Genomic DNA, 14,017 nt, shown 5'->3' on the forward strand with positions numbered 1-14,017 from the left:
CAGACACATACCCCAACAACCCAGTGCGTTGTCATATATTACGCAGCATCTGATATGATAAAAGGATGATGATATTCCACTTCCCTCCTTCAAAGTGTGTGTCTGTGTATTATTTAATTGAAATTGTATGGGTTTGTGTTTGTTTACAGGTGGACATCTCAAGAGCAAACCTGGTGGAGGAGATCAAGAAGAGAACCTCTCAGTCATAAGTCCATGCAAACAAACACACCTAAATGAATCAACGTTTTGATATCGATCTGTAAAATTTGTTCATGAGACATCATCAACAATAAAGACATAAATAAAAGAATCTTTACATTTGATGTGGTATTGGCACATAGATGAGGCAGATGTATGTATTATTTATGGATTTATGTATTATTTATGGATTTATGTATTATTTATGGATTATTTCATTCTGATAGTCGGTGGATGGTGTTTCAGTTTTTCAGTCTGTTTAGGCTTAAACGTAGCTCTGTCATGAGATGAGAATGTATGGTAAGAGTGGAAGGGATCTCACACACAAAATACACTGTGCTGTGATGGGCAAACACACTAACAAGGAGAGGGCAGAGGCCCTTACTCACGATATACAAACTAAAACAGATAACATTCAGGGAAACACAGTCAGGGAAACACGGAGGTATTATAGATGGACATTGAAACAGATTGTAACATTTCACACTAAAATTGCACACAGACATGTACCGCATCATGGCAAACTATACATGCCTCATTAGAGGGCCGCACAACTCCTTAGCACACTGGGGTAGATTTACACATGCCGCACAACTCCTTAGCACACTGGGGTAGATTTACACATGCCGCACAACTCCTCAGCACACTGGGGTAGATTTACACATGCCGCACAACTCCTCAGCACACTGGGGTAGATTTACATCTCCTCAGCACACTGGGGTAGATTTACAACTCCTCAGCACACTGGGGTAGATTTACAACTCCTCAGCACACTGGGGTAGATTTACACATGCCGCACAACTCCTCAGCACACTGGGGTAGATTTACAACTCCTCAGCACACTGGGGTAGATTTACACATGCCGCACAACTCCTCAGCACACTGGGGTAGATTTACAACTCCTCAGCACACTAGGGTAGATTTACAACTCCTCAGCACACTGGGGTAGATTTACAACTCCTCAGCACACTGGGGTAGATTTACTAACTAGCGCAGTCTGCGCTGCGTCTGTTTATGTGAGTTCGGTAATAACGCAAGCTGTACTTCCTCATTGTGCGTAGCATTTATCAAACCAGCAGCTCATCAGGTAACCAGCTCCTCTCTCTCCCCTCTGCCACAACTGAATGACATACTTCAATCACAAGTGGATAACTTGAAAGTGAAAGTAAGACATTCGAAAGCCCAACGAAAGTTAAGGTTGCTTTGGAAGTACAAAGACGCAAAACTGGTGCTCTGAATAGTCTTTGAAAGTTCCTCTTATTGACACATTTAACCGTAATTTGGACTAAAACCTGCTTTTAACAGGCGGAAATATTTCACCGCAAAACAGACGTGCGCTTTCGTGGGCAGCTTTCGTAAAGGGGAATACCTAATTAGGCGCATTTTATGCTTCTCCTCCCACCTTTTAACATGAAACTCCCACTTTCCCCTGACCCTCCTCTGAATGCATATGCATGACACGGGAAAGCGTAATTTGCCATTTTCAGCTCCTGCGTCAGGCAGTCTGCGGTTTTACCCAAGTGCGACCTGTTTGTAAATAGCTACTGTTAAGTCAGTCTTTGCAAACAATTAACGCCTGGAAACAGGCGCAAACGGCTTGATAAATCTAGCCCTGGGAGTTTCAGAGCCAACTTTTTCAATTTCAATTTGTACTGATAGAGCGCCAAAACATTATACAGGTCTAGGGCGAGGAAAAACTCTAGAATTGGAGATACATACAGGAAGAAACCTCGAGCAGATCCACGACTCAAGAGCCTGACCCATCTGCCTAGGGTCAGTTACAGGACAGTAAGGTCTGTATACATGACAAATGCATACGTTTTTAATTACTCCTAATTTAGTGTCAGAAAGTTCAAGTAGTCTAGTGTAGGAAATGGAATTGTCCAGGGGGTTAGGAGATGTCATAAGGCAAGTGGTGGGTCGCTAGGCAGTACGGAATCCGGGCAGAGTTGTCATAGGGCAGGTGGTGGGTCGCTAGGCTGTACGGGCCAGGAGTCCAGGTAAGGGGACAGTAATAGGCGATGATAGGGCAGTCGTAGGGATGGGACTTCAGGTGAGATGAGTGAGATGAGGGCCAAACACACGGATGGCTGATGACTGGTGATGGTATACCTCACAAGTGAGGTAAGGGGGGAAAAAGAGAGATGTAGAGTGGGTTAGTATTACTTGAAATCAAAATGGTTAATATCAATAAGTAAATCAATGGTACTATATATTGTTACAGCATACCATAGTGAGAATAGGCAAGAGAGGGAGAGTCGAGAGAGAGAAGAGGAGAGGGGGGGGGGGGGGTTGTACGGCGTGACACATGAAAAGTCCATGACAGCACTATGCTATAGCAGCATAACTAAGGCATAGTGAGGGGTAGTCGACACCAGCGCATGTATGGTCAGTGACCACCATCGTAGGCATGACTGGGGTGCCAGTCACATGAGGACACAGCAGGGTGGTCCATTCCAAAAAATCCCTGAGGAGGTAGGAGGCAGTAAAGAGGTATGTTGTAAGTGTAGACTTAAAAATAGGGAGGGTGTCTGCTAATCGAATTGAGGGAGGGAGATTATTCCAGAGGAGTGGTGCGCAATAGCAGAAACCTCTGCCTCCTACTGTAGTTTTTGAGATTCTTGGAATTACAAGAAGGCCAGTATTCTGTGATCGTAGCAGTCTGGGTGGGTTATATGGGACTAGGACTTGGACTTACAACTTACAAAATATAGCTGCAAGCAGCAATGAGGGAGCCAAGCAGACCAGTAGGCCAGAGTTGATGCTATTACATCAGATATAGAGCTGCGAGCACTCATTGCAAGTTTCATGTCAAATAACCAAAGATTGGCTGAGATATTAGGTCACTTCCTGTTTGGTGGCTTCGCCATAGATTTCGATTGGCTGTAATGAGCGAACGCTTTTGAATATGGCATCAAAGAGATCATGTACACCAAGTTTCAAGACAAACAGGCTAAGACTGTGACCTGCGAAAATGTTTTTGCATTTCCGACAAAATCCAAAATGGCGGCCAGAGAGATTATGTTGACCCAACCCAAGTTGGTTGGCTTTAGGACCTCGAACAGTATTTACAGACACCACTAGTAAGTTTTAATTCCAAACACATCAACAGTTACAAGCCAAAATGCATTTTTGCTAATTGCAGCGCCCCCTAGAGGTCAAAGGTCATCACATTTCTTGAACATCAAAATGGGGTCCAAAGTATGTATTATGTTTGGTGTTGATACATGAAAGAGTTGCTGAGATATGAGCTCACTTCCTCTTTGGCGGATCACCACTGATTTCGTTTGGCTGTGACGGGTAAACGTTGTGTGAGCCGTGGTCTGAAGATCTTGATTTTGATCATCAAGTTTGGTGATGATCGGACAAAATTTGTGACCTCTGAAAATGTACTATTGATTTCGATAACCTTCAAAATGGTGGTCAAATTGTTATGTTGTCGTAATAACTAGGTTAATAGCTGAACGGGGAGGTCTGACAGTATCAACAGACATTGGAAATAAGTTTAAAATCCACACATGAAAAGATAGTAGTTAAAACATGTTTTTGCTAATTGCAGGTCAAAGGTCACCAAATTTGTTGAGCATTGAGGATGGTGTCCCAAGTCTATCTACCGAGTTTGGTTATGATATGCTAAAGTGTTGCTGAGATATGGACTTACTTTCCTTTCGGCGGCTTTGCTATTGATTTTGGGAAAACAATTTCCACTGATAACTTTTGTGCGGCTTGGTCTGAAGATCATACGAGTTATGTTTAGTGAAGATCGGACATAATTAGTAAAGCTTTCGATAAAATCCAATATGATGGCTTGGTCCAAGGATTCCAATGATACCTTATTTTTGAATATCGGGCACATGGATCAAAAGTTAAGGCCCAGACACACCAACCCGATTATCGGCTGTCGGACATCGTCAGACAGTCGGACGAGGTTAGTGACTCGAGTCAGTTTGGTGTATCCCATGCCGTCGTCAGTCGGAGTCGGCGTTGACGTTCATTTTGGCCGATTACACATGTCGAATCAGCCAGTGGCCGTCGGCCTCAATGACCAATCTGATTTGTGGTGCTAGCCCTTGACCAAACATTCTCTGACCATTACCCCTACATTCAGCGATGTACGTTATGAACCCATTTTGATACACTATCCTAACATATTTTTGCTAGAACTAGTAGACTACCACACAGTTGCTGAACGTATGTTATTTCAGGTTAGTTTGCAACAACATACAAGTTTAACCAAAGTCCTTAGTTGCTACCTAGCTAGCGAACATTACTATGCTAACATTAGCTAACGTGTCCGAAAGAGTGTTTCATTGGCATCACACACAAGCAATTACAATAAAATAGTACACAATATATATTTATATTCATATTTTCTTATTGCTTGATCAGAGAAGTCCGAAACTAGTGCCATTTCGTTCCATTGGCGAATCCTTACCAAGACTAATGTACTAACTAGACAATCTTTCCGGCTCTGAATCTTTTAGCGCAGTCTGCTGTTATGGAAATGTATTACGTCTTGCACACGCGCAGAACGTATGTTCAGCATCAGCGTCACTTCGGTGTGTTCCGAGGCACTTTTTTGACTGACTCTGGGAGACAGGAGCCGACTGATCAGTCCGACTGCCTGGCCGTCGGCTTGGTGTGTCCCGGCTCTTACATGCGTGAACACAAGTCCAACTTTGACCTGTTGGTGGCGTTAGAGTGGTAGAGGTGCCGACATGAAACTTGGTGATATGAATCATGGGACTGTCCCACATCAGTGTGCCAAATTTCACTACTTTTCACCAGACGGATCTATGGGCAAGCCACAGGCTCCCATGGCGGAAGCATAATAATAAGAAAACGTACAAACACAATGTGCATTATGTATCTTTTTGGACTGTTGTTATTTGGGCAACTTATCAACTATACTACATGTCTACCATGTTAGTATGTTTTCACCCACTTGGCATACTATAATCTCAATGAAGTGATCATGTGCTCAAGGTCTTGGAACTAAAGGTCAGGCTCATATGAGGATATGCAAAACATGAAATACACAGTTTGCACAACATTTCAAAGTAGGTTGAAGAATCATTATCAAACATGATACAGAAAATCAATTTAAAGGCTAGATGGACTGATTAGGTGCTCAGGATTGCGACACCAAAGGCCAATGTTGTATGGGGTGATACTGGGGTGAAATATTGTTCATCTAAAACATACTCACCTAGGATCATGGGGTCAAGACCAAATTCTGTCCAGGGCGTACAAAGTAATGACAAGCAGAGGTACATCCAGATCTTCATTAATCATGTCAATTTACCAACTTAAGACCCAAACTGTTGAAAACGCTCATGAATAACATTTTATGAGTTTTCAAAGTGAGAGTGCCTGAGCACTAGTGCCTGGGAAGCCACACACTCCTGTGTATCCTGTTTTTACATTGTACATTGGGTGTGGTATTCCATGGGATTGGAAGTCACAACCACTTGTCTGGTTGAAGATCATTTGATAAGCAAGTACACAGCACACTAGTTCATTGTTATGTCACTTATGTGTATACAATGGGATCATTCCATGCCAAATCACTTAAGAGTCGTCATGACCTCATGAGCTTTTCTCAATAAAATGCATACCGATATCCAGACAGGAATGGGCGAAAATACATCAGAATGTATTCTAAAATCAAATATAAAATACCTTAATTTTAAGTGTATTTAAATGAAAATATTTTGGGATGACAAAATTGTCCCTACCAATATTTTAGCAAACTTATGTGCATTATTATTGATGTATATTCATTAAAACGTGTTCTCATAAAGTGTCCATCTGGACGTGTTCTCATAAAGTGTCCATCTGGACAACCAGTTTATGTCCCTATCAAAGTGGAGACCAAAGCTGAGCTTTTATGTCATCACATATCACCAACCAAAAATATTGGTTTTACCAAATATATTTGGCAGTATTTTTAAATTACAAAAATGCACACCTATAAAGTATTTTGATACAATATATGCAGCCATTTTCTTCAACCCAATAAAATACAAATGACATAATACTATTTTGCATTTGCAATATGTATTTTAAATACACATGTATCATAAAGACTGCCCATCCCTGACTCCAGATATGGAAACAGGCATAGTTTCAGAGCTCACTACCAAAATATAACTACATTATGGACAATTACTGAGAGTCTGTTCACAAAATGGCATAGATTATGAGTAGGCAGGTATAGTGTAGCAGAGTCCTAAAGATCAAAACATGTGGCGGTATCAGTGTAGACCCCTACACTGGGTAGAGGCCAGAGCAAGCACACTCACTATCACTTTCATCCTGCTGTCATGCTGCAAAGCTGAGGAAAGGAGAAAGGGGAAGAGTGAGAAAGAGAGAGAGAGAGAGGGGGGGGGGGGGGGGGCAAAGAAAGAGAATGACTGATGACACCCCTGTGGAACAATCAGCCCAGTGCAACTCCTACCAGCATGCAGGTCATCTCAGGTGTCCTACCAGCATGCAGGTCATCTCAAGTGTCCTACCAGCATGCAGGTCATCTCAGGTGTCTTACCAGCAGGCACGTCATCTCAGGTGTCCTACCAGCATGCAGGTCATCTCAGGTGTCCTACCAGCAGGCACGTCATCTCAGGTGTCCTACCAGCATGCAGGTCATCTCAGGTGTCCTACCAGCATGCAGGTCATCTCAGGTGTCCTACCAGCATGCAGGTCATCTCAGGTGTCCTACCAGCAGGCACGTCATCTCAGGTGTCTTACCAGCAGGCAGGTCATCTCAGGTGTCTTACCAGCAGGCAGGTCATCTCAGGTGTCTTACCAGCAGGCAGGTCATCTCAGGTGTCTTGTTAGTAGTCTGATGAAGAGAGGCCCTGTCTGGTGATGGAAACGATGCGCACACTGCTGTTTGAGTCTCAGTGGAACTGCTGTTTGAGTCTCAGTGGAACTGCTGTTTGGTATTGTTTTTAGTATGAAAAGACTTACCTAGCGCCCTCTCAAAAGATAATTTTGACTTAATTTAAGAAGACTTTAACTTATTTTAAGGAGTCTTATCAAGACAAATTTGCTCAACGCACTGGCAGACAAATTTGCTTGTTTTTAGGACAAATTTGCTTAACGCACTGGCAGACAAATTTGCTTGTTTTCAAGATGAAATGTCTTAAAATAAGTCAATTTCTTTTTAAATTAAGTCAAATGATTTCACAAGAAAGCGCTAGGTAAGTCTCTTTATACTGAAAACAATACCAACTAGTTTTTTCTATCTTGATATAAGATTAATAACACTTGGTTAGATAAGCAGTTTTTGCAGTGCAATGTCCTGGCTAAATCCCCAATCTGACACACTCCATCAGGCCCCCTAGTCAGACCCCAGTGTAATGGACACACTCCATCAGGCCCCCTAGTCAGACCCCAGTGTAATGGACACACTCCATCAGGCCCCCTAGTCAGACCCCAGTGTAATGGACACACTCCATCAGGCCCCCTAGTCAGACCCAGAGCTAGTGAGCGGAGCGCGAGGAGAGGAGCGGATGGAATTTTGTTGGAGCGCGGAGCGCTTTTTAATTTAGAGGCTGGAGCGGCCGCTCTGTTCCGCTCCAACTTCACTCCGATACCGCTCACACCACGAGTCTGAGGCATGTCCAAATCCACCCAGAATTCATGTCTTCCTAATAAAACCAAGACCGTTCAATTTCAAAGAGTAAGTGCGTTGAATATGTCATAAGTAAGTGCAATTTGCGTTGTGCGTTGAATATGTAATAAGTAAGTGCAATTTGAATATGATTGATATCAAGTAGAAGGCTGAAGTAAAACTTGGATGCTAAACCTGTATTCTTTAGGCAGTTAATCCCACTGATCCCTTTAGTTTTAGGCTTATGTGTATTGATATGCCAAGATTTTACGTTGTGGCACTATCGGTGTTGCATTTTTAAAAATACATGTTCTATGAATGAAATATATTGCCGTTGCTCTTAGATCTTTGGGATTTACGTTTTCTAAGGTGACAATTCGGCTTGTAGATTATTTCTCCCTCTTTTAAATTGGAGCGAGCGTGGAGCCATTTCACTGGAGCGGTTGGATTTTGAAGTGGAGCGGGGAGCGAGATTGAGCGGAGCGGCCTGATGTGCATTTGAGCAGAGGAGCGGCCGAGTGGACAGCCACCTGAACGAGGAGTGGGATATTCACACCGCTCAGCTCCGCTCACTAGCTCTGGTCAGACCCCAGTGTGATTGGCTCATTCACGCATCTCCTCAAGATAAGGTGTGTGGTGTTCTGATGCGTAATGGCTGTAAAGGTTATCGATAGCTTAGTTGAACAAAGTTTGCGGACGGCCTCGTGGCTGATGGCATGTGTGTTGAGGCCACACGTCGGCCTCGTGGCTGACGGCATGTGTGTTGAGGCCACATGTCGTTCAAAATAAGATAAGAGGCTGGGACTTGCATGAAGAGGTTTCAGCTCTATTGCAGTCCTTTTGTCCTTTCTGGTGTGGTGGTGTTAAACTTAGGGCTATCTCTCATGTTCAGCAGTTATAGTCTATGAATCCTGTTCTTAGTCATGATGAACTATATGACAAGAAGTGTCAGGACTCCACCATCAGCAGGGTTAGGTTCTTTGTTGACAGGGGGCATCGCCCATCTCGGTGGGAAGGGTACATGAGTTCCGGAAGACTCCGAAGTTACTACATCTGGCCCCCTGTGTCTAAACAGCATTACTACATCTGGCCCCCTGTGTCTAAAAGCGTTAGTACATCTGGCCCCCTGTGTCTAAACAGTGTTACTACATCTGGCCCCCCGTGTCTAAAAAGAATACCTTCCAGTATGTGGTACCTGAGGCGCTGAGGATCATGGTTCTAAAAGGGGTTCATGATGAGGCAGGGCACCAGGGCCAGCAGCGTACTCTGTGGCTGGCCAGACAGACATTTTACTGGGACACGCTTGAAAGGGACGTCAGGGATTATGTTCACAGGTGCAAATGGTGTGTAGGCTCCGGAACCTGAGGCTAGGGCCCCTCTCGTTTCTACCTCAGCTCCTTTAGAATTAGTCTGCATTGATTTTTGGTCTGCGGAAGATTCGCACAACAAGTCCATTGTTTTAGTGGTCACCAACCACTTCACTAAGCTGGCGTGTGCAAATGATAGCCCTGCCCTAATCAGTCTGCTAAGTCTGTAGCTCGGGTTCTGTCAATCATTTCTTTTGCGTGTATGTTTTTCCTGCGTGGATTCATTCTGATCAGTGGGCTAATTTTGAGAGCTCATTAATTGCGGAGCTGCTGCTGTTAGCTGGGGTGGAGAAATCTCACACCACTACATATCAGCCCATGGGGAATGGTCAGGAAGAAAGTATGAACCGCACTCTGGGAAGTATAATTAGAGTGCTATCCTCCCTCACACACACACACACTCACACACACACACACACACACACACACACACACACACACACACACACACACACACACACACACACACACACACACACACACACACTCTCCTCCCTCTCTGCCTTCTCTCCATGGACAGCACACACTTCTCACCCGTTCTCTCTCTCTATCTCACACACACACACACACACTCACACACACACACACTTCTCACCCGTTCTCTCTCTCTATCTCACACTCACACACACACACTCACACACACACACACTTCTCACCCGTTCTCTCTCTCTATCTCACACACACACACACACACACACTTCTCGCTGTCTTTGCCTGATTGAGAGGAAGGAGACAAATTTCAAAGGAACACACTGCTGACGAGAAATGAAAATGGCCCAACTCAAAGGGCAGCACCAAGCATGCATTTGAATATATCGCTGCACGTAATAGGACAACACTATGACCAATATTTACTGACCGATTCCTGACGTCGACGCAATTGGATAACACTACAACCAATGTTTCCGGACTTTGACGTTGCAGTGCTGTTGTCATCTGTTTAGCTCGGCTCTGGCCCGCCTATATCAGATACAGCGATGTGATTGGTGCAGCTCGGCTCTGGCCCGCCTATGTCAGATACAGCGATGTGATTGGTGCAGCTCGGCTCTGGCCCGCCTATGTCAGATACAGCGATGTGATTGGTGCAGCTCGCCTCCATGGGCATCGCTGAGCAAATTCAAATTGTGATCTCGCGAGAACTGTGGGTTTTCAGGGTAGGGTCCCCCCCTTTCTTCTTACAGTTTTTTACAATTGTTTACACACATTTTCAAAACTCTGTGTCTATTTTTCAAAACTCCACACACAAAACCCACAATTGCTCACACAAAATGCAAAATGCCTCAAATCTCCAGCAAAATGACACACAACATTCAAAATGTCAAAAACACATGTTTAAAGCAAACATTCGCCTCACATTACAAACACTTTTGTCATAATATGACATTTTGGATACATCATGTACACACTGTTGCTCAAAACATAAAGCTCTTCTGTCTTAGGCTTTCTATATGTATTTCCATACAAGAGTGAAAGTTACGGTATCAACAAAGAGAAGTTGAAATACAGTACACAGTAAAAATGCAAGCAATATTGAAACCAAAAATAGTGATTTTTTCCCAAATAATTTGCTGTTGCGAATACAGTATTTTACAGCAAACAAGAAAAAAAGCAAAGAAGAATACAGTGACCACCAGATGTACATTTTGTTTTTTTCCAAAGACAAGTGTGTGTGTGTGTGTGTGTGTGGCAGGGGGGTGGTGGGGGGGGGGGGGTCGTGTACAGTATGTATTCATAGGCCTATAGACCCTTTCAACTGCAGAAACAAAAGGCATTTCTGGAGGCACAGAAAAATTTATTGAGCTAATGGTACTGTAACATGGGGACAAACAAAAAAAAAGTAAAAAGACAAATTTTACATAAAGTCAACTTTTTGTAGAACATTACTGTAAGCTAAAGTCCGATTACTGTAATTTTCAAAGTATCTGCATTGGTTCAGAATATTTCAACCGGAAATCCTCTAGGAACAGATTGAAAGGGTCCATACCTATTAGTCGGGTCATAATGTGAGGTTCTGTGACCATCCTCTGGCAACAATGTTTTGATGATTGTTTTGACCTCTATGGACCCTTTAGAAAAGATTTAGCCCCCATGTCCCTCCCAAAAATCCCGGCATTTTTTGCTAGAGAGCCAAATTCAAAATGGCGCCCGGCGCCATCTCTAAAAAATAACTTTTGATCTGGATGACCAAGAATCATGTATGAAGGCACTTTTTCATACAAGTCAACCATAAGGATTGTTTTGACCACGAAATTCAAGATGGCTGCCATCTAGTACAGTGGTTCTCAACCTTTTTAGGCCGTGACCCCCCAAAACAATCATATTTGGACTGGGGACCCCCCAATTTGTGTGACTCCGTTCCACATATACAGATATTGAGAAAATAGCTGATCTACAAGCCCACAATGCCTCGCATTGTGAGGCGTAGTGGGCTTGTAGATGGGCTATTTTCACAATGTTTACCTTTTCTTATATTATTTGACAATTTGGCCAATGTATTATTTGACAATTTGGCCAATGTTTTAGTTTATTGTTTGATAATTACTTTGGATGCAGTGATGGTCTTTTACTTTGAGAGTCCTTACATTATCACCCCCCCCCCCCCAAAAAAAAAAAGGGGTCTCGACCCACAGGTTGAGAACCACTGATCTAGTACATAGAAAACTTAACTTTTGTTAAAAAGCAAAACAAATAAAATAATAATAACAAAAGGCCAGTGAATAATGCACTCAAACTACATTTGTTCATTTTATGTTGTGCACATCATACCCAGTTTTCTTGATTCATGTCAGCAGGACTTAACTGTTTCCCTTGCATGCCTTGACATGCCCACAAGATTAGCACATGATGCTTGTTTAGTGCTGCTGCTTGTTGCCTCAGTCATTCTTTTGAGTTTGACTCATTCCCATTTAATCCGGCCTCACCCACACTTCGCACCCTACAATCAGCCATGCCTGCCTCTGATGAGCTTGTTGCGGACTTTAAATCCGCCCATTCTGCTGGAGAGGAAAAGTTGAACGTGTTCTTGCAGGACCGGGTGTTCAGCAAGAGTAAATCCCTCCATGCACCTGTTCTGTTGCTCTCCCTCCAACCTATTGCGATTAAAGAACCCTATGTTGCTCTAATTGACATGGGCATGATCTGGAGGATGGCAACTCCATCAGCAGAAGATCAGCAGACACAGGACGGCACCCCATACAAGTGGTTGGGCTATGTCCAAAAGGTGTCATCCATCATCCTTGCTCGCCATTCTCATGCTCACCGCATCATCTGTGTCAATGATCCCTACGATACAACATACTCAACAAAAGATGACGAGCGAGACCTGCGCAAACAGGGTAATGCACATGTACCAAACATATACATGAAATTAGATGACACCTTCCCATCTGCCAAGGCTTTCAAAACGCTACTGTGTAGTGTCAGCAACAAGAAACGGTTGCAAAAATGAATATGCAGCCACCTGACTGACCTGGCACAGAGAGTGAAGGTAGAGATTGTCTACTCTGTTGGCCCCATATGCATGAACCTGTCAACCCAACAACTGATGGAAGACTACACCATTGAGCAGTCTGAAGCTGACACCATCCTCTTCACTGTTTATGATGGTCTACGGCAGTCAGGTTATAGTGGCCCTGTTGTTATTGATGCTGCTGATACCGATGTCTACGTCGCAGCATCAGACATCTCACGGCAGCTTCCTGGCATGCTATGCATAAAGAGAAACAAAGAGACAGTCCTCTGTCGTGACCTGTTGACAGAAGAGATGGCAGACTGCATTGTGCAGTTACACTGTTTTACAGGCAACTCAGGGTTCTATGGAAAAGGAAAATCATCAGTGTATGAGAAGGTGGCAAAGAGCTCTGTGGCACGGCAGCAACTCTCCCGGTGTGGAGACAGCCTTCACCTTGAAGAGGAGGTAGTACAAGAGCTCTTTGCGTTCACGAGACAGGTGATCTATGGAGACAAGAAGAGTAGCACCATGGCTGAAGCCCGTGCTTCCAAGTGGAAGACCATGAAGAGAAAGTCTTTTATCCGTCTCCCTCCAGATGCAGACAGCTTACACCAACACTGCCTCCGTGCCAACTACTTGGCGTATCTAGTGCGCCACCCCACACTGAAGGACCACCCGTCGCCACTCGGACATGGTTGGGAGTTGGTGGGTGGTCGCTGTCGTCCTGTCCGCCACACTCGGCCTGCTCTCCCCACACACCTACCTGCACCAGGGCCGGTTGAAGAGGACGAGGAAGTTGAGAGAGAGGAGGATGATGTTGTACAGAGGAGGGTGGAGTCATCTGAATCCGATGATTCAGAAAGCAGTGACTCAGACTGCTCTGATTCAGACTGATACGTGTTTTGTGTTGTTTCGGGTGTTGCCGTTATTGGTTATTACCTCTCCACATAATGCAGCAGGTGGTACCTCCGATGTGCATTAAAAACAAAAACAAACAAAAAAAAAAACGAAAAAAAAAAAAATAACTCTCCGGGAACCGTCACCTTACCGTGGTGGAGGGGTTTGTGTGTCCCTATGACCCGAGAGCTATGTTGTCTGGAGCCTTGTTCTCCTGGTAGGGCCTCCCATGACAAACTGGTCTCTGGTGAGGGGCCTGACGAAGAATGGTTCAGGGCAGGACGGCAGGCCCTAAGGTGGCAGTCCCCCCAGCTGGCTATCTGGCTATTTTCACTCTACTGAATGCCGGTCATCTTTGAATTTCAATGTCAAAACTAGGTTTGATGATTAAAATTATGTCAGATTTGAAATCCTCATGGTTGACTTGTATGAAAAAGTGCCTTCATACATGATTCTTGGTCATCCAGATCAAAAGTTATTTTTTAG

At 44.0% G+C, this 14,017-nt stretch overlaps 1 protein-coding gene across 1 annotated transcript in view; it reads left to right on the forward strand.

Annotated features, from left to right (window-relative positions):
- The window catches only part of LOC143142089 (histidine--tRNA ligase-like), a 9,162-nt gene extending 8,841 nt beyond the window's left edge, over positions 1–321 (forward strand). The window contains exon 13 of the mRNA XM_076302771.1: positions 150–321. Within this exon, the coding sequence (XP_076158886.1) occupies positions 150–209 (60 nt within the window). The 3' untranslated portion in view covers positions 210–321. The remainder of the gene's footprint in view (positions 1–149) is intronic.
- The last annotated feature ends 13,696 nt before the right edge of the window (positions 322–14,017 follow it).

Source organism: Alosa pseudoharengus, unplaced genomic scaffold (genome assembly GCF_046254945.1).
Source record: "Alosa pseudoharengus isolate Yale_2024_CS ecotype anadromous, Long Island Sound unplaced genomic scaffold, YU_APseudo_1.1 YU_APseudo_1.1_scf_24, whole genome shotgun sequence".
NCBI lineage: Eukaryota > Metazoa > Chordata > Actinopteri > Clupeiformes > Clupeidae > Alosa > Alosa pseudoharengus.